This window comes from Agelaius phoeniceus, chromosome 8 (genome assembly GCF_051311805.1).
Source record: "Agelaius phoeniceus isolate bAgePho1 chromosome 8, bAgePho1.hap1, whole genome shotgun sequence".
In the NCBI taxonomy this organism is placed as follows: Eukaryota; Metazoa; Chordata; class Aves; order Passeriformes; family Icteridae; genus Agelaius; species Agelaius phoeniceus.
Window position 1 is genome coordinate 14707353 of NC_135272.1, and position 19997 is coordinate 14727349.

General features: G+C 47.0%; 1 protein-coding gene across 1 annotated transcript in view; it reads right to left on the reverse strand.

Annotated features, from left to right (window-relative positions):
- LAMC1 (laminin subunit gamma 1) overlaps positions 1-19420 on the reverse strand; it is a 67837-nt gene extending 48417 nt beyond the window's left edge. The window contains exon 1 of the mRNA XM_054638482.2: positions 18899-19420. Coding sequence (XP_054494457.2) covers positions 18899-19289 — 391 coding nt within the window. The 5' untranslated portion in view covers positions 19290-19420. The remainder of the gene's footprint in view (positions 1-18898) is intronic.
- Between the last annotated feature and the right edge of the window lie 577 nt (positions 19421-19997).

Consider the following 19997-nt stretch of genomic DNA (forward strand, 5'->3'; position numbering starts at 1 on the left):
CCAACCACAGCCAGCAAAGCAATAAACTTCAGCACTTTTGGAACAAAGGCACAACCAGTAAGTAGGAAGTAACCCAGTTCTTTTTATCAAGATTAGATGATCCTACTAAATCAGAGGGAATCCTCATTGGACAAGGAGGCAAAAAAGACATCTGTGCAGTGCAATGGAAGGCAGAAGGGAGTCATGACTGTGCTGCCAAAACCTGAACTTCAGAAAACCCCCCCTAATTCCTACCATTTCAGGAAGGCTAACAAAAAAGAAAAACAAAAAAGCACAGCCCCACAGCTTGTCACCTTTCTGTTATGTTTGTTCCATGTCCCAGTTTCCCACAGAACTGCAATTCCACACAAGCTATAGGTGACTTTCACAGCTGCACAAAAGACAGACAGACAGATACAGGACAACACCTGGCAAGTGCCCATGCAGGCCTGACATAAGCCTGTGTGTCTGCTCACAGCACCAGACACAGTGCAATAAAAGCTGTGTGGTCACTGCTGAGATTTCCACAATGACAAAATGCAGATATTAACAGCTGACAGCTGTTGTAAAGCAAACAGCTTGAGATGGGAGAATCAGGAAATCGCTCTCCATCATTCCATGCACTATTTACATCTGGAATCTTGTCTCTGCAACCACGATGGCCAGAGATACTTGTGGCTCAGGTTTATGTCTGGGGACACACATAGTTTCATAGTAAAAGAATCCCACCAAATAAAGGTCTTGCCTGCCTTTATCTTCTCATTTGAAAGGCATGGCTTTAGTTTGGGGCAAGCTCGGCCAAGTTAGGGGTCCTGAAAACAAAGAATTTGGGTTTTACAGCAGTTGCAGCTACTGGGGAAAGGGAAGTTGCAAAAAAACTTATTTTTCTGTATGGTACAGATCACTACACTGTCATTTTTTCCTCTGTATCATCACTTGTGCCTTGTTCCCTAATATATGCCTGCACAGCAATCGACAAGAAAAAAACCCAATTCTTCAGAAATCCCAAGCTCGGTCAATTACTTAAAATAATCACACAACCTACTGATTAGTAACACACTAAACCCCAATTTATCCAAGAGACAGTCTCTTCTTAGCTCAGAAAAGCAGCTCCTGAGTATGGGGTCAAGAGGACATCAGCAAGCACAAGTCCTTCCAAAACCTGGTGCTTCTTAAAATACAAGACATGCTTCAGCTTTCAGTGACCCTGTCAGCACCAACACAATAGCCCCGCCTCGAGTGCTCTATTTTTAACATTTTCCATCCACACAAAAGACAGCTATTTAATAAATCTAAAGGAAGTATAACTAAATGAGAGTTGAACAGAACTTTCTTCAGGGCCGGCCCAAATAACATGAGCACAAGCCACAGCTGAAGGCAGCCCAAATGATTTGCAGGGATTACTGAATTACAAACATATACTGGCCTCAAAGACAGGAGAGATGCCAAAAACTGGTGCCTGGTCTCCTGGGGGCACATGGTGGAGCTGAATCTGATGCAAAGGTCAGTGCCCTCCCTATATGCTCATGTGATGCAGGGTCATCTGCTATGGCTGCCACTGAGAATAGGTGCTATAAAGGATAAAGCCAACCTTAAATGACTCATTATTGACTGGATGCATGTGGTTCCTTTAATTTTGGTGAGGATGTCTGGGATAACTGTAAATCAGAGTGCTTGCAGAGCTCTCTACCCCCCTGGCCTGTGTACATGTGTGCACGCTATCTTTAGCTAACAAGCCCTTGCTTGCCTTGCTGGCAGGATTCAGCTTGTGCTGGAGCTGGAGACACCCTGCTCCAGAGCAGCCACAGACTCATTGCCTTTGGAGGTAAGGATGCATTTAGCATCAAAAATAAAAAGATCCAGAGGTTTTTCAGTCTCTCCCAGCAGGAAGGAAGGGCTCAGCACTCCAAAAGCCCCAGCAAGACTCTGCAGCTTACTGTGGAAGGGGCTAACAGCAGGCCTGTTAGCTAAAGGAGCAAGAAGAAGCTGAGAAGTAAGAAGAAACTGATAAGGAGCTCTCTCCAAGGCTGTAACCAAGGAGACCGAGAGAAGAAAGATAAAAGAACTTCGCAGCTGGACAAAGCATTTTTAGAAAGTTAGTTAAGTCACTATAACTTCTCACCAATAGTATTATGTTGATTTATTGTAGCCAATAGTAAAGATAGAAGAAGCATAAACAATTAGAAAGTGTATAAAAGTCAGCCATGTTCAATAATAAAGTGTTGCCAACTGAGATTGCTTGTAGTCTCTGCTTTATGTCGTGACCGCCTCAACAGCGACAGCTTACATCTTCCAGGGACTTGAGACTGCTTTTGAAACCAAGCCCACTGGGGACAGCTTTCAAGCATTGTCTGGGGAGGAGAGAGCTGACTCTTCACCACCTTTCCCCCAAATGTGAGTGAGAGGGAAAGATGAAGTTGCACGGCAGTGCTGCGCCTGGCCTTGCAAGGGAACTTCCCCTGATCTGATGGAAGAGCATCTGTCCTCATGCTCTGCTTCCAACCAGGATTAAACCAGAAATGTCCTTGGTGCACACTCTACACAAGCACCCCAGAACCTGAACACCCCATGGGTGATCTCAGCACCTCTTCCCAGCACATCAGAGGCAGCTCCAGGTCAGCAGATGGGCTGGATCTTTCCAGCAAGAGTTGACTGGGCAGGAACTGCTGCATACCCATGCAAAAATGCGTTGCTCTGGGGGTTTTCTTGCTCATCTTTAGCTCTGTGTGGGCAGGACAGAACTAAAGGGAGACCTGGTAAGAAAAGCCCTCAGGTATGCTAAACTTGTTTTCCATTCCTCCAGGCACCCGGAAGATTAAGCAAGTAGGTGAAAGTTGCATAAAAAACCTCAATCCTCTCTCTAGGACCAATAAATACCATTCATTTGCAGGATCAAAGAACACCATTTTTTTTGTCCCCAAAACCAGAAGGCATGACCATTTTTATTACTATAAACTGCAAAGATTTATCACCATTCATTGGCTGTCTCTGAAGAACACCTCTGTACAGGTGGCAGGTGACTTGCAAGAAAACCTCCTCCTAGGAGGCACATATGCCAACTTTTGTTGAAAAGCTTCCTAAGAGATGAAAAGAAAGAAATGCTGATGCAACAGCAAGAGCTGTTTTAGTAATTAACCAAATCATTTCAGCCTCTCTCTCTCCTTATGTTTAACTCTTAGATATACAATGAGTATCAGAGGTGCAAAACTCCTTCATGGGCTTTATCTCATCCCTCACCATGAAAACTTTGAACTCACCAACTGAAAAGCAAGTTATTGTAGTGCTATTAATTCTAAAATGAATAAGCCTATAATTTTAATTGCACTGGAATCCACTAGCTCCATCTTCAACATCATTTATGGGAAATTTTTACTTTAACATTATTTTTTTAACAACTCTTTGTGATGAAAAGCTTTAAAAAGACAAACAAATGGACCATCTATCAAGTTATTTTTTTAGTCTAGATCCATCTGTTGTCCTTGAATCTGCTTCTAGACTAGTCAAGCAAATGCATAAATATCACCTGGCCCACTTAGTGGGCTATTATTTTAAAAAAATTCCATTATTATTCCTTATGCAAAGTCAGCTAAAACAAGCTAGGACAGCTCAATCTCCAAATAAAGAGGTTTTGCATAAAGTAAAACTCAACAAGAATTCAGTTTTTTAACTTAAATACAGACATGAATGTCTTTTCTAAGAAAGCCCTCCCCCAGAAATGTTCTCTGATCTCTCTCACCTTTTTCTCGTTTCTTGCTTCACCTAATGAGCTGCTCCCATGTGCAAGACATAAAAGTGGAAATTTCAAATTCCTTTTATAGAAGTCTGAGTTTTGAAAGCTCACAGTAGTTTCTCATAATCCAAAGTCCACACTTTGGAGTTTTTCTTAGCACCAGAGAATCCCAGAATTGTTTGAGTTGGAAGGGACCTTAGCTTGTTCCACCCCCTGCCATGGGCAAGGACACTTTCCACTAGACCGTGTTCCTCCAAGACTCATCCAACCCAGCCTTGGACACTGCCAGGGATCCAGGGGCAGCCACAGCTTCTCTGGGCACCCTGTGCCAGGGCCTGCCCACCCTCACAGGGAGGAATTTCTTCCTCAATTCTCATCACACAAGTTCTTCTTAAAAAAGTTTTAGGATGTTTTCAAAGTTGTCTTTGACCAGTCTAAGTACGTCCCCCATCCCTGGGCTGTGCATCCTGGTGCCCCTTTCCCACCAGGCAGCATTTACCTGGCCACAGGCACACCTCAGGATGATCAAGGCCACCAAAAGGTTATGTTCCCATCAAATTGACTGCTGGCACTTAAGCAAGCAAGCTGATCCTACCAGCCAAGGGCTGTGTGGCTCCTTGCCCCCAGCTGCAGTAAGTGGGCAGGGCTGAGAGACACCAGTTCACAGGAGAGGCTGTGAAGTCACACCTTCATTCCTTGCTGCACAGATTTCTAGCACTCCACTGAGCCCCAGGACAGCTATTCTGCAAGGGCACTGCACAATTCACACACAAAATGCTTCTGCCTTGCACTCTGTTGTCACAGCAACTGAACACAAAGCATGACTGTCAGCATGAAAGCCTTGGGTGGTGGAAGAAGACAGAGGGGAAGCAGCGGATGTGCAGGACAAAAATGGCCTGGTGATACAGTACAGAGTTACATGGCAAGTCTTGGAGCAGCTCCTGAGAGAAAATCCAAGCTCCCACCAGCTCATCCTTATGGCTTATACTTCATTCTGGAGAATTATAGAATGGTTTGGGCTGGAAGGGATCTTTAAAGGCCACCCAGTCCAACCCCCTGCAACAAGCAGGGATAGCTGCAACTAGAGCAGGTGGCTCAGATCCCCATCCAACCTGGCCTTTAATGCTTCCACCCACCACCTCTCTGGGTAACCTGTTCCACTGTTTTATCACCCTCATTTCTTCCTTATATCTAAATGAATCAACTTTGCTTTAGTTTAAAAACATCACCCCTTGTCCTATCACTCTTAAAAGGTCTGTCCCCACCTTTCTTATTAGTTCCCATTAAGTGCTGAAAGGAAGAAGTTTAATGATGATTTGATTGTTTTACCTTGATAACATACCTCCAAAAAACAGTGCTGTGTATACTTTAGGCACAGTAAATGAAGATGTTTCAGGAATTCCTTACCAATTATTTATTAATCCTTTTTTAATTACTGATTCAGAATGACTTTCAGAATGAAAGTAATCTTTTCCAATAAGGATATGAATCTTCCCCTTCAAAATCTTTAAACATGCTTTTCTAAAGGATGCAAAGAAAGCACACAGACCCAGGAGTTACACACTCTTTTAACTACTGATGCTTGTTTACACTTCAAAGCAAACCTCTGCTACTAGAACTTAATTAATTAACCATTACCTCTATGATAAAAAGCGTATGATGTTCCACTCTGCAAACCACGGTCACTCGGCCTGAAGGCTCTTTCTTCTCTGCAAGCAGATGCAAGAATAAGGAAGTGGCTTCAGCATCTACCTCAGGAAGTAGGGCATGTGGAAAGCCATCATGGATTTTTTTCTTATTTGTTTTTGAGGCTATTCTTATTTTACACCTGACAAGACACTCTGTAGTACCTCTGAAGCAACTGCCACTTCTTTCCCAAGGGTAGCCAAACATCATGTAACTGGATGAGGAACATACAACATCCTTAACAGGCTCCATGCCTACTATCCAGCCAAAACCTTTGCAATCCATTGCTATTTCTGGAGGGTTACCTCTGCTGAAAGTCAGCTTCAAGACATCAGCAGGAGAAAACCAGAAGTTGATAATTTCAGCTGTATGCTTTAAAATAAGCTTCAATTGAGCACAAGTACCTGAACAAAGCAAGACCAGAGACTGTTACAGGAGCACATACTTGATTTCTCCATTCACATTTCTGTTAGTTTAAAGGAGTCTGGGGTTTTTTTTGGTGGGTGAGGGAAGCCACAGAAGTGCCTTCTGAGAGAGAAGCTGCTTGAAGCTTCTACTGTCCAGCAGAGTCAATCTCCGAGGGCTCTGATGATGGACAAGTTGCTGGCCCAATTAGAGTAGTTGGCAATGCCTCTGTGATGATGTACTTAAGAAGGAAAAATAACACATGCAGCTTTTTTCTTCTTTTTCTGAGGGGTGGGGAGGTTTTTTAATTCTTTTCCGAGAGTGGTGGGGTCCGGGCTCTCCCGGCACCGGGAGCAGCCACACGGCCGGGGCCAGAGAGCCAGGGCCACACAGCTGCTGCCATCTCAGCGCAGCTCACAGTGAACTTGGCCTGTTTAGCTGCTTTTAGCCAACCATGCTGAGAGCAGAAGGGCACAGGTGGCACGAAGACAGGCACTGAATGATGCCAGTGCCACGGCAGCGGTGGGGACCACAGTGAGCAATGCCCCGATAAGGAGCCCAGACAAGATCAACCTTTCAGCACTGCAAAACCCTGTAAGAACTTTTCAATTGACAGAGCTTGAGAACATACAAACCCATTAACAACAATTTTTCCCGAATCAGAGAAAAGAAAAAGGTGAAGACACATGAGGAGAACAACATGGCGACACTAAGGTCAGTGAAAGGAAAGAAGGGGAGGAGGTGCTCCAAATGTCAGAGCTGAGACTCTTCTGGAAGCCATGCTGAGGACTATAATACAACTGTCTCCATGTAATTGGTGAAGTGTATGGGGGGATGCAGAGATCCACCTGGAGCCCATGAGAAAAGGTGCCCACGCTGGAGCCAGTGGATGCTAAAAAGCTCTAGAGACCCAAACAGAGAGAGAAAGGCCCTTGCTTCCAGGGATAGAGAACCCTGGCTTCCAAACTAGAACAGCTCATCCTTAATAGACTAAACCCATGAACTAAAAGGACCCATGCCACGTAGTTTGGGAAGACCTTTTGCCCATGGGAGGGACTCCCATTACAGGAGGTCAGGCAGGACTGCTACTCATTAAAATTAGAACCATGTTGGAGAAGTCCACAGGAAACTCCTCTCCCGTGGAAAGGACCCCATGGCATAGCAAAAGACACTCCTCTCCCTAAGCAAACTGAAGAAAGATTTTCAGAAGTGACAAACTGACTAGAGGCCCCATGTTTTGTTTCCCTGCACTGTCAGTGGAAGGAGGGGCTGGAAGGGGGAAAAGGTGTTCTAAAGGTTTCTTTTAGTTCTCATTACCCACTTTTAATTCTGTTAATAATAAATTTTCTTTATACTGTTTAAGTTTGAACCTGTTTTGTCCTTAGTGTTTTTCTCCTAATCCTTATCATTTAGCCCTTCAGTTTTTTTCCCCCTCCTCTGCTCAGCTAAAGCAGAGGAAAATAAGTGAATTATTTTTGTGAGTGCCTGGCTTTTGGCAAACCACAACAACAGTTCAGACTCTTACCAGCAAATTTTTTAAGCAAGCCAGCACCCATGTCACTCCTCAGAGAGGTTCAACAGGGAACATTTCACCCTGTGACACAAATCACACACACAGAGCAGAGATGTGAATCAAACCCAACATGCTTTCATGTCCTCATGGCTCCAAGGGCAACACCACCTCCTTTACTGGAGGTCTCTCGTGGTTTCCAGAAGCCAAGAGCAGCTTTCTGCAGGGGCCCAGAGGACACGGTGGGGTGCTGAGCCCCGGGGATGCCGGGTCCCAGCAGCTGTGTGTTTGTTTGCAGGAAGGACAAACGCCAGCGGGCTGCCAGCACTGCTGTGAATTTCAAAGCACGGCTCAAACTTTCCGCTACACAGCTCTAATGAAGCAGATTAACAACTCCAAATTCTGTCCCTTTGGCTGAACCACCTCTCTTCCCACAGCCCATCTCTGTACCCCAGCATTCAATACTGCTCCCATCCATGGCATCATCCTTTTTCAAAACACTTCATTCCCTCCCACTGCTTTCAAGTCAACTTTGACTTTTTCTGGGTAACAGCAATAAAGAAAATCAGGATTTATAGGACAGAAAGGCTGGAAGACAGGGTCCCTCCCACCCAGCAGAGCAGCATGTTAATGTTCTAACATGCAGTTCACAAAAGAACATACCACAGCCCTGAAGTTACAAAACAGACTGAATGGCTGATATGAAGACAGTGATACATTCACAGACAAATTAACGAGGAGACAGATTCAGTACAAGGTTTCACAACAGAAAGAACTGAGATTCCTATGAACATTTTTAACCTTTTCCACACAATAGTTAGTGTCACTGTCCAGGCAGATATCAGTGTCAGATCACAGCACTGCTCTAACTGCATATCCAAATCCTTGATAAATTAACCATTAATTTGCTGAGTAACTACAACAAAACCAGAGCCAACTGCTTCAAATGCAACACAAAACTAGCCTGCTGCCTTCCCTGACACAAGAGTTTTTACAAGGCCTGGACCCAGCTGGTGACCATGGTGTTCATGAGCTGTCAATGCCACAGCTGCATCATAGCTGCTCCAAGCAATTTTCAACACCATGGGGCTATGAATCATGAGCAAAACATGACTTACCATCAAAAAACCATGTTACTGCCATGTTTTTGCTTGAACTTGAAGAAAATCAAAGCACAGAAAGGCAACAAACAATCTTTGGCAATCTTGTGATATTCTTTCCCAGGGCTACCCTTGTACTTTCAGAGCCACAGAAAAAGGCATTTTCCTAGAGAGTTCTAAATGTATCACTGGATATCAAATTAAAGATCTTCTAAGAGTGCCTCTTGGATTATTTTTTTATGAAACTGTGTGTTCCATACTTGAAAGTTGGTAGCACTCTGCCAGAGAATTGAGAGAACCAATGTGGGTGCAAAGGAGTGCCCCAAGTTCATGATTCACAGCCTTTCCAGAATCCCCCAAAAAATTGTGGGCTTCTCCTGACACAGCTCCTACTTCTTCCAAGGAACAGAAGTATAGGAAAATAGGGCTACAAGGAAATATGTGGCAGAGATAATACATCTTAAGTTGCTAACAGTAAAAAAGGCCCTTACTTCCCGAAAGTGCTACAAAGCTTTTGGAAAAGCTCATCTCTGTATCATTACTTCCAAAATAATCTGTACTTTGTTCCACAAGGGTTTAGCTGCCCCAGGACCGTCCCTGCTCAGCCCCCTGCAATGTGGGCTGGCCCTGGGGAGGGAGGCTGTGAGAAAGGGGCAGCACACAGAGATGTGTGCAGAGTCACTCTGCTTAGAAAGCAGAAGGGCAGTGACTCGTGTAATGCCCCTCATTTGATCAGTAAACTCATGCCTGCAGAGCACGGATGGAGGGCACAAAGAGCCATCCTAGTGCCCAGCAACCCTCCCAGCTCCACCTGCAGCCCCAGAAGAACAAGGCAGGGAGGGCAAGCAGGGCAAAAACTAGATTTCATTGAGTAGACATTGCACAATGATAGTGGGTTGTGGCTTTATTCAGAGCTCACATTTCGCTCTGGCAGTGGCACTGGCTTTGCAGCAGCTGCCCCATCCCTGCAGCCCCAACTCTCTTTACTCCAAGCTTGTAGTAGCTTCTTCACAACCCTGCTGGGAAGCACCAGAGACAAACATTTGGTTTCATGACCAAAAAAATGGCTTCAGTTGAGGAAAATTTGTAACAGGCCTTTGATGAGGGGCTCCCATCCCCACCCAGTCCCTAACAAGAGCAAGATGAGAAACTATAGAACACTGAGCATTTCTGGATTTTGAACTTGCACTGCATTTCTCAGTCTAACCAAAATGAAACCACCAGTGCCTTGTCTGTACACATGTATAAAGCAGTGAGTGTACAAGGGCAGCAGCAATGCTCCAGGCAGGCCAAGGCTGCTGCCAGGACTAGAACTGTGGGAGATCTCAGCTAAAAAACCTAAAAAACCTCATCCCAGGAAGGGGGTTACCTTCCCAATCTGCACAGCCCCGGGACATCTCAGCACCAGGAAAACAGGAGTGGGGAGGGGGGGAAACCCAGGAAGGCTGCAAGGAGCTTCAGGAAGGAGAAAAAAGGGAGAAAGGGGACAGTAAACAGATCTGCAAGCTTTGAGCAACCACAGACTTCATCAACAGCTTCTTAACAAGTTCATCAAGTACATTCAGTGTTGATAAATCCCTTGTCCTGGGTATCTCCAGCGAGGATAGCAGGAGCCATGAGACCACAGAAGGCAGCCAGTAAAGGCACAGGAAGCAGCAGCTGGAAGGGGAGCATCAGCTGCTGTCACACAATAAAAGGAGTGTGGCCAAGCCCAGCACCTTGACAGCCAGAGCCAGGAGCAGGACAGAGGGAAACACGCTGCATCCTCATAAATAACCCATGTTTTTTTCAGAAGCTGAGAAGCAAGGGCAGCCTGACCAGGGCTGCTCCCCAGGGACCAGCCCTGCAAGCTGCTGGGAAGAAAATCCCATTGCAATATCCCACCAGATGGGAACATGCACAGCACTGCAGATGAAAGGACTATAAATAATCATTGCAATCAGAGCTGACCCAGGACAAGAACATTTTCTTTTCTCTCAGTCAAATGGTCACATAAAAAACTGACATCAAGAAGCATTTTAATGGTACTTTTTCCAGAAGGGACTGATTTTTCATTCCACTAATCTCAATACACTGAAAAAAACTTGAGCCTTTCAAAGTACATGACTTATACCATATTTATAAGGTTGTGGAGGCACCAAGAAAACAGTCCCTTTATCTCTCTTGAAGAGGTCCAATGCAACCATTTCCTTAAAAAGAATCCAAGACACATTGTCTTTTAATTCAAAGATAAGATTCGCCTCCCTGAAACAAATTATACAAGGAAAGGAAAAGTTTTTTAAAAATTAAAAAACAACCTGTTGAGCACCTCTGATATTTTCCCCCTGCCAAAACAAACCAAACTGGACCAAGTGCAACATGCTGCACAAAGCAGCTGCTCACTGTGGTAGGAACAAGGTCTTTTTTGATGCCAAGTAGGTTGAGCTATAAAGCAGACTTTGAAAAAAAAAAACAACAAAAACTTGCAAGAAGAAAGAAGAGTGCTTGGAACTGGGCTGGTGCCAAGCCCAAACTCCAGAGCACTCCCTCAGCCTTGGAGCACCAAAAGGAATGAGCATTTCAGGCAACTCACTGGGAAACCAAGGGCTACCATGTCCAGCCAGCCACTGCCCACCTGAGCACACATGTGATGAACAATCTCTGTTCTCAAGCAGGTTTTAATATTTGATAGGTTTAAGGGGGTTAGGGATGTTTTGTTAAGAGGCGATCTTCCCATTACAGAGGGTTAAGAGCAATGGATGGGTTGGGTCTGCCTGCTTTGCACTTCAGGCGCCACTCCTGAAGCCATTTAACCCTGGTTCTGCACCCTGGCCTTCCCACAGGAGCATCCCAAGCCCCCAGGGATGAACCAGCCATTTACCTTGTTCTCCTCTAAAACACAGGACCCACTGCAAAGCCAAGTCAGACAAACAGTTCTCCAAACACACCAAAGTCTGTACCAGAAATGAGAACACTGCAGAAAGCTGAGCCAAGAACCCACAAACCCTGGGTCTTTTCAAGTTCTCAATATATCATCTCTACAAACATCTTAAAAGTCTTCCCCTTCCCCCACAAAAACACCAAACCCCCAAACAACTGTACAAATAAGGCCTCAAGCTCCCTAGAAATGTACCTCCCATGTACAAGATGGTACTAGTTTACCTGCCAAAGAAGAAAAAAAAAAAAAAAAGAAAAAAAAAAGTCCAATAATAGTTTTTGGATAATATTTCTAAATGAGGAAATTTTGAAATTCTCCATTGCTGAACACAGCTGTGTTGTGTCAGAACTGCAGGCATGATTACCACTGGAAACAGCTCTTTGATGACTATCACACTGGAATATCTAAAACAAGTAGAAGCATGGAAACAAAAAGTGCTTTGCCACCCAGTTTCAAACAGAATGCTGAAGACCACTGAATAATATATGAGGGGGTTGATGGGAATTTGGGGTTTTTTTTGGTGAAAGATCTCACAAATAGGGCTGGGCTGGTAGAAAAAAAGACTGAGGTTTTCTTTAAATTTAAATAAAATTACCTTGTTATTTCAGATCCTGTTACAGCTGATGAGTTTTCACCATTTTCCAAGCTTCTACATGAGAATAATTCCTAGAAATTATGTTTTACCTAAAAGCCCACCATGGCTACCAGCAGCTTGCACCTTTGGTCTGGCAAACTACAAAAGGCAGCTTCTCCTCTCAGTGTTCCTGGTCCTGTTTGACACCTGCACATGCCTAGGAGCAGCAGCTCCCTGATCTCGTGGTTGGTCAGCAGCTGTTGTGAACCTCTCATCAATGCTGATGTGACAACCAACAGCACATCACACTGCTAAAAACCCAGCCTTACTCATGGAATGCTGTGGACAATGAGAGCAATCCCCAGTACACCCTCTGGAAATGGCTAGGAGATTATCCTAATTTTACAAAGAGTTTCAAACACAGCTAGTGATGACCTCAACACAAGCAGCCACATTCATCCCTGCCTTGAAGGCTGTAAAGCTTGAGACACACAGGGCTATCTGGGGGGGAACATATTCCTTTCTGTGTGGTGGGACAGCAGACCCAGCAAGATTTGTGCAATTCATTATGAAACTCAAGCTATTTTCTGATCAAAACACATTGTGGTAGCCACCAATAAGCAAGATCTCATGGTTAAGAGATGTGTAATAGCAGGCTAGAATGGTTCTTTGCATGCCAGAGCTTACATGGGAGGCAGCAGCCCAGGGTGAGCTTCCAAGGGTTGTTACAGACCAGAGCTGGTGACTTTAGATGTGATGTTTAACATGCCAGATCCCATACCCCAGTTAACCCAGAGGGTAAAATCACCCAGCGTGGCCTCACCAGTGGGGGTGAGCACTGAATTAGGGCCCCAGGACACAAGCAGGAGGTCTTAGCCAGACAAAGGTGGTAAGCATAATGCCTACAGCCTTTCTTCTTATGGTGAATCCAAGATCCGAGTTTCCCATCCCATCCATCCACACTGGAAATTCTTTTCTCTAAGTGTTGTTTGCAGAGCAATCCCATTTTTCATTTCCATGGGAAGAGGCAGCCTGGGATTTTTACTTGCAGACTCAGAGAGGCCACAAGAGCCTCCCAAAGCCTCAGGCTACAAGAGAAACAGTACCTAATAAGCCAGAAGCTTTTCAGCAGGCTAACAATTCTGAGCAGCAAACTGTTTCAAAGGTTTAAACCTACCACAGGAACTGAGTGTGTGAAAACCTGCCACTATTTCTTTTACCAACTCAGGGCAAGCAGCACAAATAGCAGCTGGATTTGCAGCACAATACCACACAGCTCCAGCTCTCTCCACCCCACAAAGTGAGTGTTCTGCCATGTATAGCATTCCCAAAGGCGTCAGGCAGAGGCATCAGCATCCCGAGACAGAGCAGGAGAAAAACTTGAGAATTTGAGGTGTATGCAGGAAGTGATACCTTTATATAACTGCACTGAATAACTGCTGGCCACTAAAAGCCCCGATCTCTTCAGTACTCGTGTTGAAACCTGCAAAATGTAAATCAAGCCTTTGCCAGACCAACTAAAATAGCGTCTCCCCGAGGGCTCCGCAAATACCACGGCAAAGCCCAGGCTCCTGACACGCCCTGAGCACCGGCCTTGGAGCTGGAAATGCCCTCCCACCGCCTCAATCACCACCGAGTCTTTAAATTGCAGCTACACCAGGCAAAGCTTCACGTGCATACATACACCCTGCTTGCTTGCACTTGGTTTTACCACGGTGTTCCCTAAGGAAAGCAGCAAACCACAGCCTCAAAAATTTTAATGGGATAACTGGCAAACTGAGGGCATCACTGCACTGAATAAAACAGAGCAACTGCATCCCAGTGCTATAAACTATCTGTTTGATTTAAGTCACATTTTATAGCTCTCCCTTCTGGAAGAAAAACCCCACTGGTTTTCTGTACTCAAAAAAACCTCTGGTCTGCTAAAAACAACGGGCAAATCAAGCCAGGGCTGAGCACAAGAACTGGCAACTCGCCTGGGTTTCCTTGTAAATGCCTTCAAATGGCAGTCATGCCTCAAACCATGCTTTGCCGGCAAAGTGTATATATAACCAAGCATCCTCGCTCTCCTCAGAGCCAAATAAAGGGCTGAGCAGGCAGGAAAGGGGGAGGGGAAGGAGATGGGTAATTCATTCTTTAGCAAGCAACAGCTTTCACAAGTTTTTCTTTACTTTATGTATACAAGACACCATCTCCAGCTTGGTGGCGTGAGTTTCCAGGCTAGTCTATAGTAAGGATTTCAGGAGCCAACACGTTTTTTAACCAAGGGAACCAGCAAATTCATCTTTCTTCCTGACAGGCAGCATACCAGAGGGCTGCTTCCAGCACCAAACACAACAGAAGAGGAAGGAATTGATCTTGTCTGCCTTCCAGATAGTCCTGAATCCATAGTTAGGCCACCAGCACCATCAGTCAGGCACATCTGGACACCATCCCTGCTGAGATGCAGAGGACAGCCACCTGCCCCAAGAACTGGACTGCTCTGAGCTCACAGCTGATAAAAGCATGGCTGCTCTCAGTGGAGATGGAACAGCCACCAGCATGCTGAGGAGGCTTCCTCTTTAGGTGAGTAACAAAACCCTGGGATAGTCACAAATCACAACAGCTAAAATCAAGGTGTGAGAGTGGTCCAGAAAGTAAAAGTGGTGGGGAAAAATGAGAGGTGGCTCTAGCAGAGCTGGCTGGGAAAGGAACACAAAGGAATGTGTAGAAGTGGATTTAAAAAAGTGTAGAAACAGAAAGCACACGGAAATTAGAGCTGCAGAAGGAAAGAGTGAGAATCTGCTCTGAAAAAACGCAAACCTTTGCCCCAGCTAGAGCACCCAGTACCAAAATACTCCATGTACCTCCATGCTGTCTCTTTTCCTTCTTCCAGTGTTCAAGGGAAGAACATCTTCAACAACACGGCATTGTTTCTGTGTGTCAGGAGTCTACAGCAATGCTGTGCTCAAGTGTATGCACACCAAGCACTGGGGAGATGCCAGAGCTGTCCCAGTGCTCCCAGGATAAGCAAACAGCACAGACAGTAAAAATAACGTGACACCCTGGCTTCAAAAACAAAGCAGACAACGCACTGTAAGGCCTTGGCTTCCATCTTCTACTTGAAAGCTGGCACCACCGCCTCAAAGTTCCTTTTTTTGGGAATATGTGGGAACATAGTGGGAGAGCAGTAAGAAAAAAAAAGACTGGCTGGGTCAAGTCTAAATAAGTAATAAATTCTGAGGAAATGGAAAATGGGGAAGCCAAGGGATACTTTTAAGAAATGCGGAAGAAAGGACCCAGCAATGTTCTCCCCTCCTCTCACTCACTAACCTAATTATCCAGACACCACCCTATCAACAGGTTCAGCTCCCCCTTCTCCTGACTTACAGCTGCAAATTCATGGCTCCAGGCCTTTCACCTACCCTTACTTAGGGGGTCTTAATACCCTCTCATACAAAGAGAAATAGCCTTTGTAACTCCAGATGTTCCTGGTGCAGGGAGTGGTAATTACCCCAATTCTCCTCTCCCCAGGGAGCACCCTAACTTCTGGACATAGATGTCCTCTCCAAACACTCCCAGGATCTGAGCCTTTAACTCAGTAGTAGTGATCTGTGCTGTGTGTTTCTGTATCAGGCTTTGTGCTGGCACCTAGTCCCAAAACTAAAGGTTTTTAAACTTGCTTTGAACTGCACATTGTAAGGAGATTCAAAGAAATCCACATTCACATGTTGGCAACAGACCTGCAGTTCTTACTGACCTCTTGCAGGCCCCTCTGAAATGTTAATGCTGTTCTACATGGACTGAACATCGCTGGATGTTAATCAAGACATCTCAAACTGCCAAAAAACTCAGCACAGGGCAGCATGTACATGAAACCCAGAGTCAATGCAGCTGGTCCAGACCAGGTGCAAAACAGCATTAACCATTCAGGACACCAACGCTTTCAGAAATGAAGGCAATTGCAACATCAAATAAGGATATGGGTCTGAGCACAGAGCTTAATCCTCAAAGACCAGGCAGAACTAACTGCATGAAAGGGCTTTGTGTCCCAGAATGCCTTTATGTCCTACCCAGAGCATAAATACTTGTCAAGCTCCTTGCCTCTTTCTCTTAGTGATGTCAATAATAAAGTGTCCCACAGACCATAGTGCCTGCGGGCACACAGAACCCAAAAGCAGCACCCAGCAGCTCACTCAAACAAAGATGGTTTTAAGACCTCACAAAAGTAGGGAAGAGCAGTGCTGCAGAGAAGTTTGGGGCATTTCAGGCTTAGAAGGCACTGTCAGTACTCAACAGCTCTTCAACCTGCCACCAACTCTGCAACGCAGAGAATCACACAGCACATGTGCAGAGAGATAAATGCTTTGTTGTTGTCATCTTAAAACCGACTTCACCACTACCATGCCCACAACAAGCTCCTGATTCTAAAAGGGCAATATACTAAAAATATCCCACCCAAAAACCTAACTAGGAAAAATCAGACCAAAAAACCCACTCAAATACATCAAAGTCGGTCAGGCAGCTTCTGCTTTAAAGTTGTACTCTACTCAAAAAACATGGCAAAGCAAATTCCCAAAGCTCCAAGAGCCTGCAAACAAACCTGGAACACAAGTGAAAGTGCTGCAGTGCTACAGTATTTTGAAGATGCAGATGTTTTCAGCAAAATGTGTGCATTTCTTCAATGCCCAGGACACAGCACACTGCTCCCAGTACTGTTTTTCAAAGAATAACCATATACACATGGATACACAAAACCAAGCACAGCAGTAATACAGATGGGTCTGTAAGTCTTGCCTTGATAATGAAAATTACAATGACTGTTATTATGAAAGAAGTTGAAATCAAATCTTTGCTTTACAGGACTTTTGAAAAAAAATTTCTAATGTACAAAGAAAAGAAAATAAAGAGGGACTATTAGATATGCTTATGTGGTATATTTATGTTGAAGCTCCAAACAGAAGGAAACACTTCTGGGGCACATGGATGTGCTCATCAGGTGACCCTGGTACAGGACTCGGTGCCATCAACTACATCTCACCAATGCAGGTGAGAGCTCTCACAAGACCCAGCTCTCCAAGCCCTAACACCATTTTTCCCCTGAATTAGACTGTTATTGATACTAAACTTAATGCTCAACAGCTGCTCTTGATTAGAAGCTGTGAATGGTTGCAGTGGGGCTTTCTTTAATATTTATTTGATTTAATGACAAGAGGATATAAGCTGTGGTTTCAACTTTCTCTCAGCTGTTTTGTCTTCCAGTTCTTAAATGATTACCCTTCCTCCATGTCATGACAGCTTGAATAACTGAATGAACAGAAAAGAAAAGCTTGTCCACAAACCAAAGTGAAGGCTAAAATACTTTATCCCAAAGAAACCTCTGGAACTGACAACCAATCAGAAAATTCACCTTCTTTTTTTGACTGGCTGTTACAGTTCAGCAGCAACGCTGGCTATGGACACGCCTAACCCACCCAGCAATTAAAGGACAACGCTGCCCCGGGGGGTAAGAGGATACACAGCAGTGAGCCCTTGCATACGCGATTTCCCACAGTGCCTGCCACTTTTCCAACACACGTCTCCCACCGGCATCCAAAGCTTGTTGTCTGGAAAACTCCATGATCCAGTCCTGAGCTCGGCTGCATTGGGTTACCAGTTGGACTTGGTCTTAAAGGTCTTTTCACAGAATCACAGAATGGCTTGAGTTGGAAGGACTTTAGGCTCATCTCGTTCCACTCCCTGCCATGGGCTGGGACACTTGCATTAAACCACGTTGCTCCAAGACCTGTTCAACCTGGCCTAGGATACTTCCAGGGATGGGGCATCCACAGCTTCTCTGTGCCAGTACCTCACCACCCTCACAGGGAACAATTTCTTTCTGCTATTTTTCCAGCCTAAATGGCTCTATGATCCTTGGTGCATGGGGTGGGACACGATCACTGCAACCTGCTCCACTTCCAGGTGCCTCTGACAGTGCAGCCTCTTCTCTCACAAACCAACAGCACCTCCAGTGCAGACTGCATGGAGCAACCCCTGCAATATTCACTGGAGAATGCTGAAAATCAGGTTTACCAAGCACTAGCAGCTAAGGGGTGAAGAACCAGCACAGGGCCAGACCCCTGGCTGAGGACATCCCACCACAACCATGGGGTGCAGGCAGCATTGATTTACACCTGGTGAGCATTGCTGAGGACCTGCAGAGCAGGGATTCAATGACAGCCCCTGAACACAGGACCACCCAGGGCCTGGTTACTGGCACTCACCCAGGGATGGCCCCAGCAACGCCCATTGTGCAGGTGACCTTTCAGCTCAGAATCACAGAATGGGGCAGGTTGGAAGGGATCACAGTGGGTCATTGGGTCCCACCTCTCTGCTCAGGCAGGGTCATTCCAGAGCACATGGCACAGGATTGTGTCCTGACAGGTCTGGAATACCTCCAAGTGAGAGACTCCACAGCCTCTCTGGTCTCTGCTCCAGTGCTCAGTCACTGCACAGGAAAGAAGTTCTTGGTCATGGTGGAACTTCTTGGGCATCCATTTCTGCCCATGGTCCCTTGTCCCATTGCTGGGCCCCAGGGAGCAGAGCCTGGTCCTTGCTCTGAGCCCTCCCTGCAGGCAGGGACAGACAGGGCTCCTCTCAGCCATCTCCTCTCTAAGCTGAACACTCCCACCTCGTGAGAGAGATGCTCGAATCTCTCCATCATCTCCACAGCCTCTGCTAGACCTGCTTCAGGAGCTCCAGATCCTAAGGAGCCCAGACCTGGACACAGCATTCCCGATGTGCCTCCCTAGGCCTGAGGACAGGGGCAGGATCAGCCCTGGAAGAGCTGACTATGCTGGTCCTAACACACCCGGGGACACCACCGCGCTCAGGGCATGCTCGTGGACACCTCCTTGTCCACCAGGACTCCCAGCTTTTCTTCGCAGAGCTGCCCTCCAGCAGCTCAGCCCAGCCTGCGCTGGAGCCCAGGCTAACTCCTGCCCCGGTGCCCTCGCCCCCTGCCCGCTGCCGTCCTTACCGAGGTGCAGGGTGAGGTTGACGGCGGTGGGGTGCTGCACGCCGGCCAGCATGGTGCGGCTCTGCCACCAGGTCGCGTCGGCCGGGCTGTTGTAGTCGGTGAGGAAGGCGGCGCCATGGCTCAGGTGCGGCTGGGCGGCGTCGCAGAGGTGGCAGGACTGGGTGACGCCGGTGACCCCGGTCTGCACGCAGTACTCCTCGGCCGGCGTCCCGCACGTGTGCGTGGCCAGCACCGTAGCGTTGAACGCCGCGTTCACGAACTCGGGCATGCAGCGCTGCGCCCGCCCGCTCCGCTCCTCCGCGCACTCGTCCATGGCAGCGCCGCACCGCGCGGGCGCCCACAGCCACAGCACCCACAGCCACAGCGCCCAGCGCTCGCCGCCGCCTCCCATGGCGGGGCTGCGGGGGGCACGGAGGAGGGTCGCTCGCTCGCCGGGTGCCACCGCTCCGCGCCGGCCGCGGGCTGAGACGGGCGAGGCCCGGCGGGGCGAGGCGAGGCGAGGCGGGGCGGGCGCGGAGCAGGCCGGGAGCGGAGTCCCGCAGCGTAGCCGGGCTGGAGCTGCCCCCGCCTCGCGGAATGCGCCGGCTTAAAGCGGCGATGGCGGCTGTGGGCCCGCTCCCACAGCATGGGCAGCTCTTGCCCTCGCCCTCACCGCGGATCCGAGAGTGACCGCGGCAGAGCGCCGGGCCTGTCAGCGCCCCGGCACCGGCACACCCCGCAAAACTGCGCCCTTTACATAATCACTGAATCACTCAGGTTGGAAAAGACCTCCAGGATCATCGAGTGCAACTTTCCCCGATCCCTGCCTTGTCAACCAGACCAGAGCCCTGAATGCCGCGTCCAGTCGTTCCTTGGACACCTCCAGGGATGGAGACTCAGCAGCCCCTTCCACTGTCTAACACCCTTTCTATGAAGAAATTCTTCCTAATGTTCAACCCGAACCTCCCCTGCTCGGCGTAGGACTATGTCCCCTTGTCCTGTCACTTGTTTACTGGGACAAGACGCCAATCCCCCCGGCTGTCCCCTCCTGTCAGGAGTTGTGCAGAGCCAGAAGGTCCCCCCTGAGCCTCCTTTTCTCCAGGCTGAGCCCCTTTCCCAG